The 23,198-nt window shown below is 36.1% G+C and overlaps 1 protein-coding gene across 1 annotated transcript; it reads left to right on the plus strand.

The window, feature by feature from the left end:
• Nucleotides 1–2,267: 2,267 nt before the first annotated feature.
• Nucleotides 2,268–12,600, plus strand: mettl14 (methyltransferase like 14). Its single transcript, XM_005813053.3, has 11 exons — nucleotides 2,268–2,582; nucleotides 2,897–2,985; nucleotides 4,155–4,242; nucleotides 5,228–5,305; nucleotides 6,723–6,810; nucleotides 6,896–6,986; nucleotides 7,064–7,205; nucleotides 9,440–9,532; nucleotides 10,435–10,551; nucleotides 11,769–11,979; nucleotides 12,109–12,600. Exons 1-11 carry the CDS (start codon nucleotides 2,517–2,519, stop codon nucleotides 12,411–12,413), a joined length of 1,368 nt encoding a protein of 455 aa, XP_005813110.1. The 5' UTR covers nucleotides 2,268–2,516; the 3' UTR covers nucleotides 12,414–12,600.
• Nucleotides 12,601–23,198: the final 10,598 nt, after the last annotated feature.

A 23,198-nucleotide genomic window follows, 5' to 3' on the forward strand; every position in this document is an offset into this window, starting at 1 on the left:
CATTCATGTTTATTCTGTACCACACCTACCGGTGAATTTAAAGATTAAAAGATCTGACAAAATAACTACAGCTTAATAAATTTGAAGCTTTCCTTTTTCGGACACGGTGATGTTCAGTGCAAATGTTTTTTTTTTCCCCCTTCTTGACGTTATGGGATTTCCTCTCTAATCTTCCATAGACATTGTGATCACACCATCCTGCTGATCTGTTGACAGATATTTGGGTCTGAACTTGGGTCTGAAATGCAGTCAGACCACTTGCATCATTTTATAGATTGCGATGTATCTACTAATGCGGTGTAACAACGATACATCTCTATAGATATGTTTTAATCTGCTGCTTCTGGCGTTAATAGCAAAAATAAAACGAGGACTTGCATATTAATGAACGAGCCTTGGAAAAGTTTATTAATAACTGATAGTAATTAGGCATAAATATGACCTAGTTTTTAATTTGTTATGCTTTGATCATGTGGTCATGTCTAAGCACTGAGCCATTATTGTTCATGGACCAGAGGAGGCTGCTTGTTATGACCAAGTAGTTTTGCCTATTAAAGCTTCCATCTCAAGGAACATTAAACGGCTATATTCAACATTGGACAGTGAAAATATATTGAAATGTTTAATGTTCCCTAAATATTCTCAAAAGATTACAACTTTCACAAAGTAACCTTTTACTAAACTTCAAATCAAATCATTCCCTATAGGTTCTAAAAAATATGTCTACAATGTTTATAATACAACCCTAATGAAAACCATTAGTGTAGAATTTCCTAAAGATCCCCCTTCTTATCTACAATGTCCCATTTAAAGATTGTTTGGGGAATTTTGCCCTAAGGTCTTCTAAAGAGAATTCACCTCCTTCACAATGTAACTTCTTCCTCTTGCTTTATGACCCCTGGAAATAGGTACCAGCTCCCCCTTGATCTTGCAAAGATTAGCAGGTTCAGCCAATACACGGATGGAAACCCTTCAGAGAATAATTTCCTAAATGTTTTTTTAGGGAATTAAAAAACTTTACTGTGCAGGACAACTCCTGCACAGGAGTAAAATACTTTCATTGTTATATACAGTGAAAGTATAGACAACTTTCACTGTGCAACCCTTAGAGAACCTTCAGAGAACACCCCCTAAAGGTTAAATTATCATTAACTTTCAAATTGTAACCTTTGGAGCACCATGAGTTCCTAAAGTTCCCCCATAAAGTTATGTTATAAGTTGTAGTGAGTTTGCCAAGAACAATTAGACAAGCATCACTGAAGGCTCTTTCAGAGTTTGTGTCAGGATGGACAATTCGTGTTTATTCAATTCTTTTATTTATCCAGATTTGTCTTAAATGGATTTTAGGGAACTTTAGGGAATATTAATAAATGTTCCCTAACATTTACTAATGTTGGGGAAAAAAAAAGAAAATAAATTATTTCATTGTTTTATATATTAAGTGAGAAAGAGATCCAAAGAGCCTCTTACGGGTCCAGAGTTGCAGGTTGGAGAACCCTAACCTAGCTGGTGAAAACTTCAATACTATCTCAATACGACTGAAGGTAAAAGTGCAACAGCTTAATTTAATTCAATGTTTAAGTAAAACTGTAAATGTTAAATAAATATAAATATAAAAGTAAAATTACAATTTGTGTGGCAGCACGCATAAGAAACTGATTTAGTATTATCTCATCTCTTCAGTACAGGGACTGTAAGACGGGGCAGGACCAGTTCTTCAGGAGCACTGGCCCTTGCAGGTCCTGCCTATTACGACCTATGAGTTGCACACTTTCATTGTAATAAATACAGTCAGTGTGCAGTTTGCCTACGTGCAACTGGGCTCTTGGATTTTTTTTATGTCAATCAATTGATAGCTTACCAGAGCACAGTGGTAATGTGCACTGCTTGTTCACAACTTTTCTCTTTATATTTTGAAGTCCTCACTTGCTCTGTAAGCATCAAAGTCTTTCGAATATTTTTCAAGAAATGTATTTCCATATTTATATTTCACAGCAATCCGTAAAAATATAATGTACCTCTTAAGGTCCTTTTAAAAAGAGGTGTCTTCAAAATTATTTGAAGGGGGATGTGTGAACGCCAAGAAATGCGTCATAGGTGTCGTCATCACTGGGCGACCATTTGCAAACTGGCAAACCAAGTCGGCTTACACCGGTACTCGCCCACGTGAGCGGGGTTACAAATTAATATTCAGTTCGCCGCTACAAATAACAGAACAGTCGAACAAATAATACTTCATTTTCTTGAATTCCTTACTTGAACACAGAGTTAGACACGTCTTTTAGGCAAGAGCTCCAGTTTCAAAAACCGCGCTTGAAGACATTTCAACATTGATAAAGTCGTGTGTTCCAGTGTGCATAACAAGCGTACCTATTGTGAATTTTAGCGGCTATATCTTCCCTTAGCAGGTTTTGATTGGAACTTGCTACTATTAGATGTATGCAGAGATTTAAATGCATCTTGACTGAGTTATCCTTATATAATTTTTAAGAAACTATTAAGCTATTAATGAAGAAATGAACAGCCGACTTCAAGAGATACGCGAGAGACAAAAGCTAAGGAGGCAACTCTTAGCTCAGCAGGCAAGTGACAATCAATCAGTTAGCTTTAGCAGCAATAGTTGCAGGCTTATACTGGATGAATAAACTCTTTATCACGGCTAAAGCTTAATTGGATCGACAGGTGCTCACATAACTCCGTGTCTGAAGAAAACGGGGAATAGTTTTACATTCTGTGTAAATTAATGCAATGGGTTGATTTTCGAGACTAGCTAACAGTAAACTAAAACACTGCAACGATAAAAGCAGGATATTGACTGACGGGAGACATAACTTAAGATACGTTAATAATATTGTGCTGTGTTGTTGTACTGTTTGTTATTCTTTTCAACCCACAGTTAGGAGCTGAGAGCGCAGACCGCATTGGAGTTGTCCTGCACAGTAAAGATGAGCTCAAAGAGATAGAAGAGACAAGAGAAATATGCAGGTAAGATAAAACACCTTGACACGGACAATATCTGCAGCCACTAATACATTTGGAAAGAAATACAAGTGAAAATGAGATTAAGAAGATTAATTTCAAAAGTCTAGTTTTCCAAATCTTTATTTTCTTTCAGTATAGGTTTTTAAAAATCAGTGTAGACGTTTAATTTAAAATTGACAAGATCTGAATCAAGAATTGTGCATTAGTATTAAGTATTATTTTCACATATTTTCATGTTGTAACTCCAGCTGCTCAGTTTAAAGCAGAGTTAGGATATAAAATTATATCCCATTTTTATGATTTGTCATAATCCACCTAGATCACCTGAAAATTAAGGAGTAGAGACATGTCTGTAAATCTGTCAAGACATGGGTGTCCACCTGAGTTATCACAGTCAACAGACCTGTGGTAACTTCTGTGGGAGCTGGGGAGAATTTGTCAACTGGACAATTTTTGATTGTGTACTCAAGGCAGCTGTTGTTCAAAGAAAACCACAATACATCTGCTTTGAAATTTGTCTAAAACTATGCAAGGAACTCTGGTCAGATGAGAATATAATTAATTATTTTTTGGCCAACATGTAAAATGCAAAGTGTGGAGGAAAACAGTTACTGGATATTAGCTTTGACATGTCCTTTTCACAAGTGAAAGATGACCTTGTACTGTGGGGAGGCTTTTCTGATCACAAAGGATGGGAAGGTATAAACAACTAAATACAGTTTTATCCTTGAAGGAAAAAAAAGAAAAGGACTGGAAAAAAAATCTGTCTCTGTACGTGCAAAGCTGGTATGAACACAATGTGGTTAGAGCTGTTTCTTTTCATCACCTGTCCGGAAGGCACTTTTTTTGTTAAGCAGCAATGCATTGTTGTTTTTTTTCCATAGACGTAAAACATGCACTTGCATTTAATGCTACTTGCATGTGTACAGTTGGATTTTTACTTACAGTTTTTTTCTGAGAAGCAGTAGTCCTGCATTGCATCTTTTCATAAAACAGTTGAAATGTGGAACGGTTTAATTTGTAGCAGGTGTGATTAGGAATAAAAATTATATGCAGTCTGTCAAAGCAAAAATATGATCACTGTCAAAGGTTGCATCTTATTTAGAATGTGAAGGCACTTGAGGATGTTATAACTTTTTCTTTTTCACATGATGCTCTGTTTTATTTTACAGAGCTTCATATGATAGTTCAGCCCCTCCTTCTAAAAAAAAGCCACAGACAGACGGAGAGGACACAGAGGAAGATGTAGAAGAGCAAAAAGTGAGTGTGTTGACTTGATGTTTATCATGCATATAGGCCACTTAATGAAGTACCCACTTTATCTTTAAAAACAGGTTTAATAATGGCATAAAACAGAAACAGAGTATACAAAAAATGTATAAAGCATTTTGTACAAGTTAATTAAAAGGTAAACAGCACTCTGAATCATGTTTCTTGTAAAGTGACTCCACAACGTCAGTAAATAGTGATCAACTTGTGACTGTAGGTAAAAAAAAAAAATTAAAGCAGTTTCCAGGAATGCATTTGTATTTTTACAAAAAATAAACCTACAGGGAACACAATCTCCTGAATTCTGCTGAAGATTAAGTTATATGTTAATCCCTGATTATCTAACACTCACTTTGATTCCATTTTACAATTCACTTAAAATTGTTTCATTACTTATTCAATTATGGTTCCATGGGATTGTGAAGTTAGAGGATATTGTTTAATGTTAGGATGCCCTTTGCATATCCGATCTCTGATCTGTGTGTGTTTTTTATATTTTTTTCTTGGAGTTCGATGAAATGTTTTACGGGCTGTGACGTGATGCAGCCAACAACTCATGATTTATTTTCTGTCACAGTCTGGTATCGGCTCAGCCTACCTGTACTCCTTTAGTGACCTCAGTGTTACGTCACTCTTAATACTGCCCACTAAAACAAAAACAGAAAATGAATCGGGTTTTTCCCCTTTTTGCTTCTTACTCGAAATTCTTAGTGTTTTTTTTGTTGTTGTTGTTTTTGTCTTCAAGGTCAGTTCTCTTAATTTCTTTGTTGTATTTTCATATATAATAACAACAGAGAATCCAACTATTAATAATTGTTGCTCCAAAAACATCAATTCACAATGATTGTGATTTTTCATTTGCTTTTAAACAAATGATTGTCATTTGTATAAATATATCAATAGCGTGTATTACACAAAATGCATAAGTTTTCATTCTAAATTGTATGTTTGTACATGCTGTGTTTGTGTGTGCTAGGATGAAGTAGAAGTGCAGCAGGAAGAGGAGAGCAACCCGTATGAGGAAGTATACAAGGATTCCAGTACTTTCCTCAAGGTTGGAACATATTTTTTGCACACTTTTTCAAAATGTCATCAGAGGATATGTTTGGAAAGTTTGATTACTTTATTGAGACGGTAGAATTTGTGCCCTGCATTAACTATATCATAATACATTTCCAATAACTGTAGAAGAAACTTTTAAGCGGTAAGTCATGGGTTAGTCAACATAACCCTTCCTTACAGGAAAGTATCAGGAAGAAGATTTTGGTAAATACTCAGAACCACATGATGCTGGAATCTCTCCAGAATTCAGCAGTACTTCCTAGTTAAGACGTCAGTGGTACTGGTATGTCCTGCATCAAGTTTCGTCCTTTGGAAAGTTGTGGTTTTAAGTTCCGACTTACTGAAATGTATGGCCGCTGTGACTCCGTTTCTAGTAACAGAAAGTGGAGTTGCCAAGGCATGAAAGGTCCTCGGAAAAAAATGAAACATATTTTACCTTTTTAAAATCCACTTTTACAGAGTTTATATTCTTTAACTCCTGCCACTCGCGTGTTTAATTCAAGTTTTTTGTCATCTGTTGTAATCATTACATTTAGTTTCTTTCAACACATACAAAAAAAACATCCATAAATCTTGGTATTCAGTTTTGATTTATGGAAAACACTCATGGCATTGACCCCTGCTTTGCATTCTGTCTGGATTTTGAATTTAACAAAAAAATTCTGAAATCTGTCTGAACTACTTTAAATTTGGCTGACATGAAAAGCTAAAGAAAATAAATCCAAAATAAAAGCTATGTTTTGTCACTATCGGGCAGGTTGCACATGACTGGTCATCATTCATGTCTTTCAGACGGTGAAGCTCTTGAGATAAACAAGTCTTATTTTAGCTGTGACTTTGCAGCTTGAAGAACAAGTTTTGTTGGGCATGTTAACTTAGTGTCAATGGAAGGTGTGAAAGTTCAGACTTCAATCCAACAGAAAATCTGCAGTAAAAATGTGACTCAGTGGGAAGAGTAGTTGTCTTGGAAGTTGTGGGTTTGATTTCAGCTCCGCCTTGTCACATGTCGATGTTCTTCTAGTCCATGCATTTAACCTAAACTCCCTAGAATAACTATTTTTGCTTGGTACTGTATTTAACCATCCTGGCTTTTTATAGAGCATGCCAATTTTTTGTTTTTTTGGAGATATAGATTCTAACAGTAAATGAGGTATTTCATTGTCAATGTCAAGTATGCACTTATTTCAACGTGCATGACTCAGAAAATTAGCACTGGCAAGCTTTAGCAATGATAGACAACTTACCTTTGTTCATATGAAATCTATTGCATTTTTATCCCTTGTGGCATAATTAAGTATTTTTATGTGCATTGAAGTTAACATCGCATAATATTCTTTTTGTACTTGCCCTACTTTGCAAATGTATTTCCTTTCCTTCTCACTGACTTTCTCCCATTCTAAAATTCTCAGGGTACCCAAAGTTTGAACCCCCACAATGACTATTGTCAGCACTTTGTAGACACTGGACACAGACCACAAAACTTCATCAGGGATGTTGGTGAGTATATTATTTACTGTTTTTATTTTTTTGTTTTATTTTTGCTTGTGTTCTAGTTCAAACTGAACTATCTTCTGTGTTTAAGGCTTGGCTGACCGATTTGAAGAGTATCCTAAACTGCGAGAGTTAATTAGACTCAAAGATGAACACATCTCCAGCACCAACATTCCTCCTATGTAAGTTAAATAACTACATAAGTTGTGATACTAAACCTGGTTTCAAATATGTATTAAATATATAAATTTGTGTTAAGGTATCTCCAGGCGGATCCGGAGCACTTTGACCTGCGGGAATTAAAAAGCGAGTTTGATGTGATCCTGATTGAGCCTCCCTTGGAGGAATATTACAGGGAGTCAGGCATCAGTCACACAGAACGCTTCTGGACCTGGGATGATGTCAGTACATAATTTATGTTATTGTTGGTTCTTATTAGGGCTGAAACGAGTACCTCGATTATTAAAATTCCTCAAGGAAAATTTATCTGCCTCGAAGCTTCATTAAATTATATTTTATTATTTAGCGCACCGTGTTCCGGCCGGGTTATTACTTACGCTGCGGAGTGCTCTCATTTCCGCCTGAGTTGTTGATGAAAGCTAGCATATCATCAGCAGCATAACGTCCAGTTTTGAAGTTCGACCTGGGAGGATTTTATTGATTGATGATAATGTCTGGGTCTCGTTTTTCAAGGGACCAATAAGCATCCTTAAAATAACTGGCACGATGCCTGGAGTACGGTAGTCTCTTCTCCTTCCGTAGCTGCTGCACAGTGGCGGTTCAGAGCGAACAGCGGGGAAGAGCAAGGCAGGTGTATTTATACAGGTGAGCAGATAGACTGTACACTGCAGGCGGCTGAGCATTAGATAATTAACGTAAGTGTAGCTTTACAGACAAACTCGAAAATTTATTTCATATCATTCTGGTGTCAATAAATAGGTGGCGGAGCTTATCGTGGCGGCACGTAGCTGGTAGATGCATGAATACAAAAGCTATAAATGTCTGGGCAAGGTGAGAGTTCATCTATTAAATTGACTGAAGAGGAATACATAAACAGACATCTGGAGTATAGACAGTATTTATAAGCGTATTTTTGAGCCTGCCTCTTTATTATTGAATTGAATATAATTTAAAATTTTTGTATAACTTTTCTTCAAGTTAATTTGGAAAGTGAGCTATTATTCTTAAAAGTAAATTTTCTAAACTACAGAAAAGTTATTGATTGGGATGCTCGACTGAAAAATTGGACTGATGTTGATATGCGATGTAATACTGCTGTTATGTTAGATTTACCAATGTTTTACTTTATCTTTTTTTATCAGATAAAGTAAAACATTTATCTAATTTATCTTACGAATAATCATAAGATAATCATTACGATTATTTTTACGATTAATCGTAAGAATAATCGATAGATTACTCGATTACTAAAGTATTCGTTTACAACAGCCCTAGTTCTTATTTACTAGCTGCACCTAGTGCATTAATTTCTGAATATCATTTGACCCAGCTTGGAGGGGCACTAGATTTTTTGCAACAACGTTGCAATAAATTTCTCTTGTAAAAAGCAACTTAGATCTATTAAGTTTCCAATTCAGTGCAGTTTATTTATATAGCCCCAATTCACAACATGTCCCTAAATGGATTACAAAAACAAACCAAAAATGTCAATCCAGTCATCCATACATCCTAATTGATCCTATTTATCAAACAATGCAGTTAAGTTTTATATGTAAGGAAACCCAGCAGATTGCTTTGAGTTATCGACTTGCAACAGTGGACAGTCGCTTGCATTGTGTTTACAGCAGTCCCTTTACTGACTATGCATGTAGCAACAGCGGAGAGGAAAACTCCCCTTTAACAGGAACAAACTTCCCACAATTTGAGAAGACAAGGCAAACAAATAAAAAAACAGAAGCAGTGATCCAAAATCTATAGAGCAAATGAGAATGTTAAGTTTGTTGGTATTAAGTATTTCAGCCGGTGCCTACCTACAGAAAAGTGTCAAAGCTAAACAGAATGCCAGACCAGATGTAGCTTCTGTAAAGAGAGAGAACATATAATTACAAGATGTAATAATGGTAAACAATGCTGACAACTTTCATTTTCTGTTGAATTTGGCAAATGGAGGTTGTGTGTCACTTGTTTAAAAGTGATGGAAACAGTCTTCCATCTCTTTTAAAAGAAACTTAATTTCTTTTAAAAGAACTATAGAATGCTGTATTTGGGTGGCTTCAGTAACACATGTGGGGATATTTAAACATCAAGGGGTGTTCTTGAGCTTTTGATGGGAAGTTTGAAAAATCTGACTTCTAAACACAAATAACACCATAAAAAAACGTAAAAAAAAAAAAAAGGTTGTAATAAAATCATATGTGACTACTATGAGCCGGCTGTTCTGTGTAAAACAAAACAGCAAACGAAACTGATTGGTTTGTGCTGATGAAGATCTCCAACAGCAACAAAGAACAACAAGGCTGTGCAATGGTCCGTTTGATTACTAGTGAAATGCTCTTTAGAGCTTATAATTACAAGACTTAGCATTATATAAAAGTGAATGTTTACTCTTTTCTATTATATATTTACTATGGGGATTTTTATTATTTCAATTGTTTTCCAATTGTGATTGTTGCAGATCATGAGATTGGAGATTGAGGAGATATCAGCTTTACGCTCCTTCGTTTTTCTCTGGTGTGGCTCTGGAGAAGGTCTGGACCTGGGCAGAATGGTAACAGCCTTATGTGATTAATTCAGACACCAGTTGCTGTTGGTAACAGGCTAATTCATCATACTTTAAAACATACTTCTTCCTTTTTCCTGGTTTGCATAAATAAATATTATTTTAATTTATTTTCTTCATTTCTTATGACTGAGACCAGTCCCATTACCTTGGTAACATGACAGATTTTGGGTTTTTGCCGCCTTTCGTGTTTTGCCTTTCATACCTGCGCTATGCTTGGTATTTGTTCGCCACCACTGGCATCTTTTTTCATGCTTGGGAAAACAACTCACAAAGACATTTATTTTTCCTGATGACAGTTGTCTACTGTTGTGACGTTAATCCATTGAGATAATCAGTAACAACGAGTCACAGCCTCGCCCTATGGGATGAAAATATCTTTTATTGTGGTTTTTACCTGACCTGGTATGTTTATGCAACATTTTTGTTTTGTTTCTTTCAGTACTGACTCTGCAGGCATTTCCTCATTTTAAATCCAAAGGGCTTAGAATTAAGTTGTGTGTTTAAATCTGTTGAAATGATCTGAAAGTTTTTTAAGTAGAGAAATTTAGAGTTGATGGTTGACTTCTGAGCATGTTTTTTCTAAGATAAATGATAAATTAGGTTATTTGAATTTTGAACAAGTAACAAGAATAAAAGAAAAGTTCAAAGTTTATATAAAGGCCTTATTATTTTATTTTTATAGCCTCCAAGCTATTTTGATGACCCAGTAACTGGCCACCCTGGCATGAAAGCAACTCTCTGGTGTTTAACTTAATTAAGTACTGCCGGAAGCATAACTGATCTACATCCTACCAAGGAAACCTTACTATCAAACCTTTTAATAAAGAAGTCAGGTGTTGACATGAGCTACCAAATGCTCTTCTTAAAACTCCTTAACCTGATTTCAGTGCCTGAGAAAGTGGGGTTTCAGGAGGTGTGAGGACATATGCTGGATCAAAACCAACAAGAATAACCCAGGAAAAACCAAGGCCCTGGACCCAAAAGCAGTTTTTCAGAGGACTAAGGTACAATACACATGCACATAAGAAACAAATAAAATGTTATGCTGCATATTGTATGTTCATGTAATCTATTATATAAAATTTCAGATTTTTATCATGAAGAAAAAAATAATTTTTCCTCAAACCCCTGATTGTCACACTGTTAAAAAACTATAGCTTGTGTAACTAACTGTTTACACCAATAATTGTGTCAGTTCTTAATTGTGATGCATTTAACGAAAAGGCTAAAAAACAAAGAAATCAGATATTTCAGTACTTGACTTCCAGGTCAATGGTCAAACACAATCAAGATTAATATGGCAGATTGATTTCTGCCAATTTTAGAGCCTAGTCTTTTTAAAAAATAATGATCAGTTATTCTCTTCATAAGTCTTTTTCTGCTCCACCTCTAGTTCCTGTTTTTAGTCTGAGCTCTACATTCATAAATACCATAAATGTTTGCACTGAGATGTTGGGAAATAGCCCAAATATAATTTTATTTGACAAATGTAAAAACTTTAATCTGGATAGTCCAGAGTTTTGAAATGAAACTGTCTAAAGAATTCAGGCAGTGCCATTCTGGAAAAAACTTGTTCCCACCAAAACAGGAACATTTCATGTTAGAATGAAGCGGATCAGGCCCAACAGCTTAGTATTGCTTTGCAGTGACTTTTCATCAAGTGCAGCCCTCCTTCTTTCAGCTTTGTGTACTGCTTGCAGAGCAGATCAAGTGTTTAGGCCTTTATGTCAACATTCTTATTTTAGCTGGCATCATGCTGTCTTTCTTTTTCCTGGTAACGTAATTTTTACACAGAACAGGAAGGAAAACAGACTAGTTTGCTATCACTTTCTTGTTGTGTCAGAGCTATCTGCACTTTATCTAGTTTTTAAGGAAACTAAATGAAGGGACTAGAATGTATCACATGATGACTGCTGATTAGACAAGCCATGCGACACGGAACAAGTTTGGAAGTCATTGGTATTATTAGAGGGACAAATTTCCACTGAATACGTCACAAATGTATATGTTTGCAGTTTTCTGTTGCCCAAGTAAAAGCAACATTTTCAACTGCTACTGTTTCATTGTGTGGTTTCATAAAAAAATAAATTGTGATAAAATAATTTTACCTAATGTTATCTTTGTGTCTGAAAATGTTCAGCATTAGGACATAATATAAGTTTTTATATTATGCGTTTTTGTGCTATAAAACGCACTAATGAATAAGACGTGCTTATTCCAGGAGCACTGCTTGATGGGAATAAAGGGAACTGTGCGAAGGAGTACTGATGGCGACTTCATCCATGCCAATGTGGACATTGACTTGATTATTACTGAGGAGCCTGAGATGGGAAATGTGGAGAAACCAGTGGAGATCTTCCACATCATTGAGCATTTTTGTTTGGGTCGCAGGAGACTGCACCTGTTTGGAAGAGACTCAACCATCAGACCAGGTGGGATAGTCAGACATTTATTGTTAAAAAATGTTTAAAATATTTGGATTTATGATGAAATTATTTTTGCTCTTTTTGATTTATAGCTGATCTTGGTTTTGTAACTACTGTTTTTCTTTCTGCTTCCAGGCTGGGTGACTGTTGGTCCCACATTAACAAACACCAACTTTAACCCGGAGACCTACGCCTCACACTTCCCTATGCCCGACTCCCATTTATCTGGCTGCACAGAAGAAATAGAGAGGCTGCGGCCCAAATCACCTGTGAAACTCAAGTCGGATCGTGGAGGTGGAGCACCCAGAGGGGGCCGCGGGGGGCCAAATGCTGGGAGAGGCGGAGACAGAGGGAGAGAAAGGAACAGGCCCAATTTCCGTGGAGACAGAGGGGGGTTCAGGGGAAGGGGAGGGCCACATCGGGGGTTTCCACCTCGCTAGAATGATGAGTGATTGTTGATGGTCCTTTTTTGTGTTTTTTCTTTTACACAGTTGTTGTGGTCAGTAAGAATCCGACAAAGTTTTACTGGTATGGATCTTTTTGAAACTGTTCAGTTTGAATATTTTTACATAGGAATTCTGTAGATTAGATTTAAATAATGTTTCTAAAAATAAATTTTTTTCACAAGATGCTGTGTATTTTTCTAGATTCTTTCTTTGTGAGGTATGTATTTATACACTTGTAAACTCAAATAATAACTCTCTCGATCACATGGTAGTAACTATGCATTTTTGCATATCCAGATGGTTTGACGATTTGGTGAAGTTGAAAGCAAGAATCAAAATAGAGAATAAATAGGATTTAAGTGACTGAATGCGGCATGATCTTTAGTTCATAATCAAATGAACTGGTCTGATTATGAACTGCTGATCTACAGGAGTTTTTGCATACAGCCAAACTTCTGGGGTTTGGTGGAGAAAGGTGCTCGTATGAATAAATATGCCTTGATGGTGTCAGGTCAAATGAGGACAAGCAGACTTGTTTAAGATGATGGAAAGTCAAAGGTGGCTTAAAAGCCATTGTTACTCGGTTCAGTGTCCAATAACATTTAGATGGTCAGGTTGGAATTTTGCATAAACATAAAAGAAGCATAGATTGATTTTGTTTTGCATTTATTGTTGAGGCTGCTCCCTGGCGTGAAATGCTGTGGAGGATATTTTCTTAGTACAGTGTGGGTCCCTTAATTCCAACTGAGTTGTATTTCATCACCACAAAATACTTAAGTATTATTGCTGACCATATCCACCTCACAATGGCCAGTGTACCCATCTTCTGATGGCTAGTTTCAGCTGAATAATGCCCATTATTAATAAAGTTCACGTTATCTCAAACTAGTTTCTTGAACTTGACAATGAGTTCACTGTACTTCAGTGGACTCCACAGTCATCAGATGTCAGTCCAGTTCCACCTTTGGGATGTGATGGCATCACAGCAAGCAGCAAATTTGTTACGGCTGCGTGATATGAACTAAAATCTAAATGTTTCAGATACCTTGTTGAATCTATGTGATTAAGAATTAAGACAGCTCTGAAGATAAAAGGAGTTCAATTCTGGTGAGACGTACCTAGAATAGTGCCTGGTGTATCCCATAATATTTTGAATTGTAAAATTCAAAAGAATATCTTTCCGATCTAGTCACAAGCATCAAATCTGATCAGTGCAAGCTTTTTTTAAACCATGGGTGAAACCGTGTTTGCTCTACAACATTCCCTGTGTGTTGTCACGTTGGCTTGACACATGTATTTTCTCACATTGCAGCTTTTACTGGCAGCATATTTGACATGGTGCTCTGCATGCGCACCGACTCCAGTAGTCCTCGAAGGTGATTGGTTATTGACTTTTGTTCATTCACGGTCTGCATGCTGTTGTGCAAATTTCCAGTAATGCCAGACTGAGGGAGAGTCTGTTCAAGAAATGCCACCCCTTTTAAAACTGCCACTTGTTTTCTTTCTTAATTAAGCATGCATTGTTAACTTGACATTTTGACAGCAGGGTTACCTGACACTGATAAACTGTGTTATTGTTCAACCACTGTGCTTTCAGAGTCCTATTGTACTGACTGAAAACTCAAAAACTTAGCAAATGTTTGTTTGATGCTTAGCTATAGATCATAAGTCTGTGCTGAAACTGTTCTTATATAAAACTGTGATTCACATTTGACTAAAAACTGCTGTGGCTCAGGACAGAGAAAAGCTCACATGGAATACATAAGTTCAACTAATTGTTAATCTGGCAATGTCCTCTTAATTTTTGTACCCAGAGTCCTTAGTTACCAGCATGTACACCCCTTCCTGATGTCACTGGCAGAGCAGAAAAACTAGAAAACTGACAGGTATCCGGAACAAAGAAAAAAAGCCCTCAGCTTTCTCCTCCTCCTCAGAATAGGCCTAAATCAAGTCTCACAGACATGCAAAACAAGTCACCTCAAGTTTGCCTGCACAGGTGGTTAACGAGTCTTTTAGTGCAATGAACCAAATCTTGTCTTGCTCCGAGACTGCTCTTAAAGCACCAATGAGCACTTCATACATGACAAGGCAGAAAAGAAATCGCAAATGCATTCAGAAAATCTGCATTCCACTGCAGGGAGGTCCTTTTGTGATGTTTGCAGTACATTAACCGGAACATGACGTTAATAGAAACTTACCGGATCACTTAATTAGTTTTCTAGAATGTTCTTTTTACACATAGTTTCAATGTTTTTTAAAATTTTGTTTTATAAAGTAATATGCAAAAGCCCTGATTCAACCCTGATTTAAACTTTAGTTCAAAAGAATAGGATATTCTTTTCAGTATCCAAAGTTGTTTTGATTAGCTGTAGTAAAGGTGTTCTTAAAAGTTTGGTGCTTTTTCAGTAGAAATTCAGTCCACTGTCTGACAAACTCCTGTTGCCTTCCCTTTTTTTATTTTTTATTTTTTAACAATTTAACTCATAAAACAAACAGGATTGTGTCTTTTGTCTCCATGTAACATAGGAGTTGGGAAAGACAATTTTATAATAAAGCAGACTGACAGACAAAAATAGCATTTTGTCCCCAGAAAGTGATTCCTGAGAAGCTTAATACTAAAACACTCAGTGAATCATCTTTACTAGATTTTTCCCCAGCCCCACATGACTGTCAAACAAATGTTCACCCATAGATATTATTGTTACACGTGGCTTGTCCAATTTCCTGCGCATTTCGCACTATATCTTTATAGTCAGTTACAAAAAAACATTAGGAAACCTCTAACAGAACCAGCTCACATGAGCCATTTGCCACAACCAACTGAAGCTTTTAAAAGACAGAGCAGACATGAAAACAACACAGGTCGAAGAGTAATTTCTATATTAAATAAAAAGTAAAGTGTTAATAGCAGCAGTAGTGCTTCCATTAAAATGTCACAGCTAAGCAGAGAAGCTCTGAACTGGTAGTAACATTAGATAGATGGATGGAACAAATATAACTTTACCATCGAGCAGCCTATGTTGTCCTGGCAAAATTTGTGACAGACTGAACTGGATCATCCATTAATGGTCCATTTGGGCAATAATGTGTAACCCATGAATGGATGGATGGATATTTCGCAGGCTTTAGACAAGTGGATTATTTATTGAATTTAAATGATTCTTTTTTTTCAGTTTAAAAAAAAAAACCTTCCTACTAGTTCTAAATCTTTCTGAAGTCTGTCTCGTCTGTCCCACTTTTTGTAAGAAGCTCATAGTCAGGCTGCTCGATGGTAAAATTATATTCTTTCCACTTCCATATTATTGCCCAAATGGTTGTCAATGAAATGTTCTGAGATTAGAAATTGCTTTTAGAAATTATGGGACTGTTCTTATGTAATACCTTGGAAATGAAAACCTTTTTACAGCTCATTAATTAGGCGTTAGCCAGCAGGTAACAATTATGAATAATGGGAAGCAGAATTGCTTTCTGTTTACTTAGCTTTCTAAAAGGTTTTGAACCTCCTTTTCTTTATATGATCAAACATTGTTCCCCACTTCATCCCACTTTATTACACATAGCTCACTTTATGAATTTATTTTCTTACATTTTTTGGATGTTTATCACTTTTTACTGATATTTTGCCCCAATTTTCATATCAATAGCCTGAAAAAACCCCTGACATTCTCAGTACTTTTTTCCCAACTACACACTAAATGGATAAAAGACACTGTGACAGTTGACTAATTAATACTGATAATTATACACTAACCACCCCATCCCTGACTATCAAAAGAACATATATACAGCTCTGGGGATCAGACCACTGCACTGAACCGCATTGAAAACCTCCTGCTTATTCCACCAAAATTGATTTCTGAACTCTTCCTGAGTTAAAACATTAGTATTGTTTCTAAATGAATATGAACTTGTTTTCTTTGCCTTATTTGAGGTTTGAAAGCACTGAATCTTTTTTGCTATTTTGACCGTTTCTCATTTTCAGCAAATAAATACTAAATGTTTGCTTGGAGTTTCAGAGACATGTTGTTGGTAGTTCATAGAATAAAAGAACAATGTTCGTTTTACTCAAACATATACCTATTAAAAGTAAAATCAGAGAAACTGATCATTTTAAGTGGTCTCTTAATTTTTTTCCTGAGCTGTATGCCTAATAACTGCATTAAATGAATCATATATTGTATCAGTAAAGTACAGAACACAGCCTTAAGGTAAATATTAAATTTGTTTGTTCACCAGGAAGAAGGCAGCATAGTGTAAATAAACCCAACATTAACAATGAAGATACTGTCAAAACATTGATATAAAAAATAAACAAAAACAACTGTGAAGTGTTTTGTAAGACAACTTCTTTGCAGGAATTCATTTAAGAATGTGGGAGTAACCATGACTGACGCACAAGTTGGATACAGGCCAGATGTCACTTAGGCGTTAAATGTTTCCAGAAGAAATGGGCAGAAGTGAAAACAAACCTGAATGTTTGGTATGCTTGGGATGTTTATCGTCATCTTGCCATTTTAGTCTAAAATACATTTCACTCTTTAATTACATAAGAAACAAGTTCCAACAAACAAAGTTGATGAGGATAATTAATTAGTTTAAAGTTATAAACATCAGAACAAAGGCAGGCATTGAAGACATTGGAGGTTTTATAACAGCTGAATTACTTTGTTCGAGTTAAGGTTGTGTTCAGAATGGACTTGTGTAGCAGCTTCTATACTTCTTAGATATTACACACTTACATTAATCAATGATAGGACCAACAACTTTGTCTTTTAGTTGCTTTGTTGGAAACCATCAAAAGTTTAATCTGTTTCTATCTCTTTCTGTCAGTCTTTTTGCAGCACAAACAAAATGCTCTCTGTTTGATGATGTTGGCATATGCAATTGCTTTTCATTTTCATTTGGTTTAACATTCAACAAGCTGTACAGAGGACCCTCATTGTGCCATCACACATCAAGCAGATAAATGTATATATCTTTTTATACACAGTGGTCAAAACCACTAACCGTGGGCCTGGTAACTACATATAAACAATTTAATGAAACAGTAGCACTTAAATTATAGACATGGACAGGAAGTGCACACCTGCTTGTGCATGTTCAAATGTCTTAGGTTTTGATGTGGATTGGTAGGCTGAATCTGTGTTCTGTTGGCACAATGTAGACTAGAGTTACCAACACCGCTTCTATCAAAGTTTTGAAGTCAGGTAACATTTCTCCAACTGAAGTGATTAAGAGTCGGCAAGATTCTCTGAGTGAAGGGCAGTGGGAGGAAATCCTGTAGAATGCGCTCCTGCACCAGATTCACCCTAAAGCAGGGGTGTCAAACTCCAGTCCTCTAGGGTCGGTGTCCTGCAGTCTTTAGATGTGCCACAGGTACAAAACACTGGAATGAAATGACTTAATTGCCTCCTCCTTGTGTAGATCAGTTCTCCAGAGCCTTGCTAATGACCTAATTATTCTATTCAGGTGTGGTGCAGCAGAGGCACATCTAAAAGTTGCAGGACACCGGCCCTTGAGGACTGGAGTTTGACACCTGTGCCCTAAAGTATCTTATCTATAACTCTTCTACACTCTGTCAGCTCCCAGATAGAGATGTAATTGATTTAATATGCAGGTCAGAGATGATACTCAAATGGATTTTTGTTGCTGTTGGTTGATTGATTTAGCTACTTCCTTGAGGTACTCTGTGCAAAAAACTGAAATATCTGTGGGAATTGTAATCTGTCAAAATGACAGATGGTCTTTAGACTTTTCTGTAACAATTTAAAAAAACAGTCAAAGACAGAAGATATTCAGTTAACGCGAACCCTGCTAGCAGAACATGTAATTGATTGCTATTTTCATCTTTCTCCTGTGCACTAAAACCACTAAAGTTTTGCCACTCAACAAGGTTTGCTTGGAAAGTCCTGCACACAAACATTTTTAAGAGCCTTACTATAATTGGAAGATGTCCAGATTCTGACTTTCTCCCTGGAAAACTTAGGACCATAAAGTGATATTCCATTTGGAACACATATAATTTTCCCTATCATCTTTTAGATACAGTATTATCTAAATGAAGATACTTCAGTTTGCAATAATTATTCACTATAACATATATTACAAAGTCGTTCTTTAGAGCCCCAGTGTGATATTCGACTTGCACCTGACTTTGTACCCCAAAAACAACTACAACATTCTTGTAGAGAAAACCGAGTCATATTACATGCTATCTGCACGTCCTTGGTGATGAATAAAACACTTTAATACCATTTTCTACTGAAAAGCAGTCTAAATTTGACTGTTGTGTTTAGCATTATGCTACTGCAGATACAATGTAGAAATTCCAGACTAATTCTCAAAGCAAACATTTTATTGTGCAGTGTACATTCACTGCTACATTGTGAGGGTTACAATAACCTCTCTTTTTTTACTCCTCCTCCTCTTTTCTGTATGCATGTCCTCTAGTTATGTTTAAAAGCCAGGTATTGAGGGATTGAAGCTGTGAATATTTTACTGCAGATATGTGTCAGTCTAATGCACCACATAGCATCTTATTTGTTCTACTTTTTCAATTCAGCATGCCTCTATCTTCCATTTTCCTTGATCGGGACCTCATGTTGGATTCCATAGATCTCAGAAATCAGAAATAGGATTAAGGAAGTATGCCAAACGTATTCTAAAGATGTTCTAGTTGAAAACCACTTGGATCTGTATATTGCTGAATTTAGAGACTAGACTTTCTACTAATAGTTGTTCAGTAAACATGACTTATGTATTTTTTAACATGTTAAAAAATGGTAGGAACATATTTGCGATTAGATCTTGAAAAAAGCACAAATGTACATCTGAATTATTCAAATGTAAACTGACAGAATATCAAATGATGTTTATTGCTTCAGCACCCATGATGGATTTTGAAGTCATGGCTGGTCAGAAGCCTCTCGTTTTCCCCAAGTCAAAGATGGGGCAGGCTTTGTGGGTATGAGGGCATTTTTGTTTTCTGATACTATTTGAGTACAAATGGAAGACACGATCAAACTTCCTGTGATAATCAAGGGGAAATAAGGGTTGCGGTATTTCCCTCTTACTGTTTACAGCTTTGATTCTGCTACATCTACGATGTCTTCCCTTTATCTTTTGGGAAATTTGGATATTTTATTTTGGACTTATTTTAATTTTATAGAATTCAGTTTGCTCCTACTCATGTAAATAATGATTAGGAACATCATTATTTACAACTCTTTGCAACGGTTATTCATTGCAATAGGCATCACAGTGCAGGAAATGGAAACAGAAATCATGGTAGCAGTACAGCATCCAAAACAATGGGGAAAAACTGTAGTAGTGTTTCAGCAACTCAGCGCAAAATTATGCTGCTATTACAAAAAAGGTATTATTATAGTAGAAAAAAATCAATAGTTCCTTTCATAGCTTCTGAGTTGTTAAGAGGTTCTAACTTGAGTTTGTAAGTCATGGTGACAAATTATTTTCAAGTGACATATCTTAGAACAAGTATGCTAGCTGACAACTGAAAAAAATAATCCTTTTAGTACCAAAAGTCAAATGCAAATTCAGAAAAGCATTTATAATATTGTTTGGGTAGTTATCGTGTAAATGCACCTTAGATAATATGATCAGTACATTTTATTCAGTTGCTTGAGTCTGTACAACAATTCACTCCAGGAACATAAGAAAAAACCGATACAGAACAATTAAGTCTTTACTGTCAGGTGTTTCAGTGTAATGTTGTCAAGCTGGCTCCTTGTTAGAGGAGCACCACACCCAACAGACTGGAAGTCCACCATTCTTGTGAAAGATGGCAATATGAAAAAAAAAACCCATTTACTAACATCCTCATTCAAACAATGGACAAGAACTGTGTAACAAAACATGATTAAGACTATTTGTTGTTAAAAAAACATGAAGTGTTTTCAAAATTTATAGATTCACCAGCGGTCATAACAAGGAAAAGTAAAGATTGGATATTTAAAAAGTCCAAGAAGGTACCTGAGATGTTCCTTTACTTAATTTGATTGTACCATCTGAATGTCCGTACTGGTCACTGCTTGTCATTCTTTTTACCGTTTGTGATTATTGTCCTTGAAATTTTTTTCAAAGACTTCCGTGTTTCCTTTCCTTTAGTTTTAAAACCATGAAGTCAGTAATACTGGCTCAGTTCCTGCTTCTGGACTTCAGATGTCAAAGGGTCGATGTTCAAGACAGTGTACCCCAATTTCATGTATATTTAATACATGAAATTGGGGTGAAAACCTGTAAGTGGTGTTGTGATGGTATGCCATATACAAGAACTAGTTAAAAGTTCAGTCTAAGCCGATTGAAGCTGATAATTGATGTTCAATGTTCACTATGTAAAAATTCTGATTTCAAATGACACCGACCCTGCTTTCAACTAAAATGACCCTGCTTTCAACTAAAATGCATTTAGCATGTTTTTCTTTTACAATACAATGTCTTCTAGCTCTAAATTTAGGCAGATGGTGTCATATGTCATAGTGTTACGGGTTGTAAACCTCAGCTTTGGTGGTTGAGGTTTTACTGCTTTTAAAGTTATCTTAATAAGATATGTTCATTTTATTTTACAGCAGCTGATGTTTCCCACATAATTACACCAACTGGTCACTCCAAAGTAGAGCATCCTGTAATGTTTTAGTCAATGTTACTTTGCCATGTTAAATTTAAGTGGCAATGAAGAATGCATTAGTTTGAATTTGTTCATGGTTCACTCCACCTCAGTTGTAACTATCTCTTCCTGAGTCTCATTTAGCCTGTATTTCTGTTATGAAGAGTGAGGAAGGAAGGGTTCAAAGTTTCTCTATAATGCTGTGATCTTCTGATGGGAACCTCTAGCGCTGTGATGTCACAAAACTCATATAATCTCCAACTGTTTTCTTGAAAAGAATAATGAGCTATCTGCGCTCCAATGGCCTCTACAGTTAAGAGCTCAACACACACCAGGAGCGACATCAATCCCTCTCCATTCATTTTCTATGGAACTTGCACAATGAATCAATAATCGCTCTCCATACTCCAGGGAAGTGATCAGCAAAATTGTTGTATGTGAAATGTTGAGCTCGTACACGTATGTGCACATAAAGACCAGGAACATTACACAAGAAAGTTGAAAAATATTCAACTTTTGTCGCTGCTGTCGCTATCGCATTTCATGTATTCAGATCAGCGGAAAACTGTTGCTTTTTGATGTCATTTGTCATTCCCTGTGTGTCAAGCCCTTTACCCTATCTCAATCCAGGAGACCACCTTTGGCATGTTGTGGATAATAATACGAGTAAGACATACTAAGGTGGAAAGGAATAAATGGCCTGGACTTACTTAGGGTGTAAACTTTTACCTCATATGTACAGTAAGTCCAGGCACTGCTATTAACATAAATGGTCTCACAAATGTACTCTTTTCTTCATTATATTTGCGTGGAATACCTACTTAAATGTTCATGTATGGTTTTGTTCAGTATTAACTCACATAAATGATGTTTAGTTTTAATACTAGATATTGAGTATTTAAATGCAAATGTAAACATGCTAACCTTATCAAACTTTGCAAAAAGTGGCTGAACTGAACTGCCGAAATCAGTTCTCATTGTCACATCATACGTGACAAAAATCACATTATCACATGTGATTCACATGATTGTGTTCATGTCATTATAGAGTCAGGGAGTTGTTGTCAAAACTCCCTGACAAACTTTTCATCCCCCTCTCCATGCACACCTATTGTGTGGTTAGTCTGAATTTCATGGATGTGTTTATTTATGCAGAAACAAATTCTCTACTTTCATGAAGAAGTTCGGTAGCATAGATAGTCAAAACACTGTTTTTTCAGTAAGAGAGTAGATTTTGAGGAGCAATTGTTTGATGGCGTGAGGAAGTACGTACTGAAATATTAGACTCAGACCTGCTCAGTTCTCGTCTGATGCAGCAGGAGAACAAGTCACAGATGCCTTCTATTCCTTTTCTTTTTTCTTTTCTTTTGACATGAAAAATAGATTTTCCAACCTCCAAACTTGTAGTAGTTGTTCCTCTCTGCCATGATCGCTGTGTTTGTATATCACAAACAACAAAACATCATGACGTACACTGCAGTAGGAGTAGTAGCTTGTGCATCTTGTGGATTGTGAAAGATCTGTGCGAAAACGAACATCCGACTTTGCATCAGCAGTTAAACTTTGGTCCAACCATGCTGGCCCCTGTAGTCTATATTGTTAAGATAGCAAAGATTTATCTCTGCCTCTTTATATTAGTTCGTTTACTTGTTGCTCAGTAAGTAGTAGATTACTTCCAAAAATATGACTTTGTGGTTCATGATAGTCATCTTTTACGTCATGGCAGGAATGAAGGTGCCTAAAAAACGAAGTGCCATGCTTTTCCTGATTCAGGTACTTCACCTAAAATTATATTTCATAAAATATAGTCTTAAAAATTTCACAGCTGCAAACTAAACTCAAGAGTTAACAATAGATTTTAAACTGTGTTGATATAAATTCTTTATTGCTCAAAGTTAGGTTCCCACAACTAGGTCTTGTCCTTTAGGATAGTTTGTCAAATGTTTCCTTCTGAGTTTCTGCTTATTTCTGCAGTTTCCTTATTGGTGTAAAGTTGATTTATGGTAACAATTACAAACTGCTTGGAAGACAAGGTAACAACCCTAAATCACAACTTCCCAAGCACTACTCATGCATTTTGGTATATTAAACTGCTCTAGTAATTTAAATACTGCTTCTGTATGTGCCATCCAGATAGCATAAATGCTGACTGC

The sequence above is a fragment of the Xiphophorus maculatus genome, chromosome 5 (assembly GCF_002775205.1).
Source record: "Xiphophorus maculatus strain JP 163 A chromosome 5, X_maculatus-5.0-male, whole genome shotgun sequence".
Lineage (NCBI taxonomy): Eukaryota > Metazoa > Chordata > Actinopteri > Cyprinodontiformes > Poeciliidae > Xiphophorus > Xiphophorus maculatus.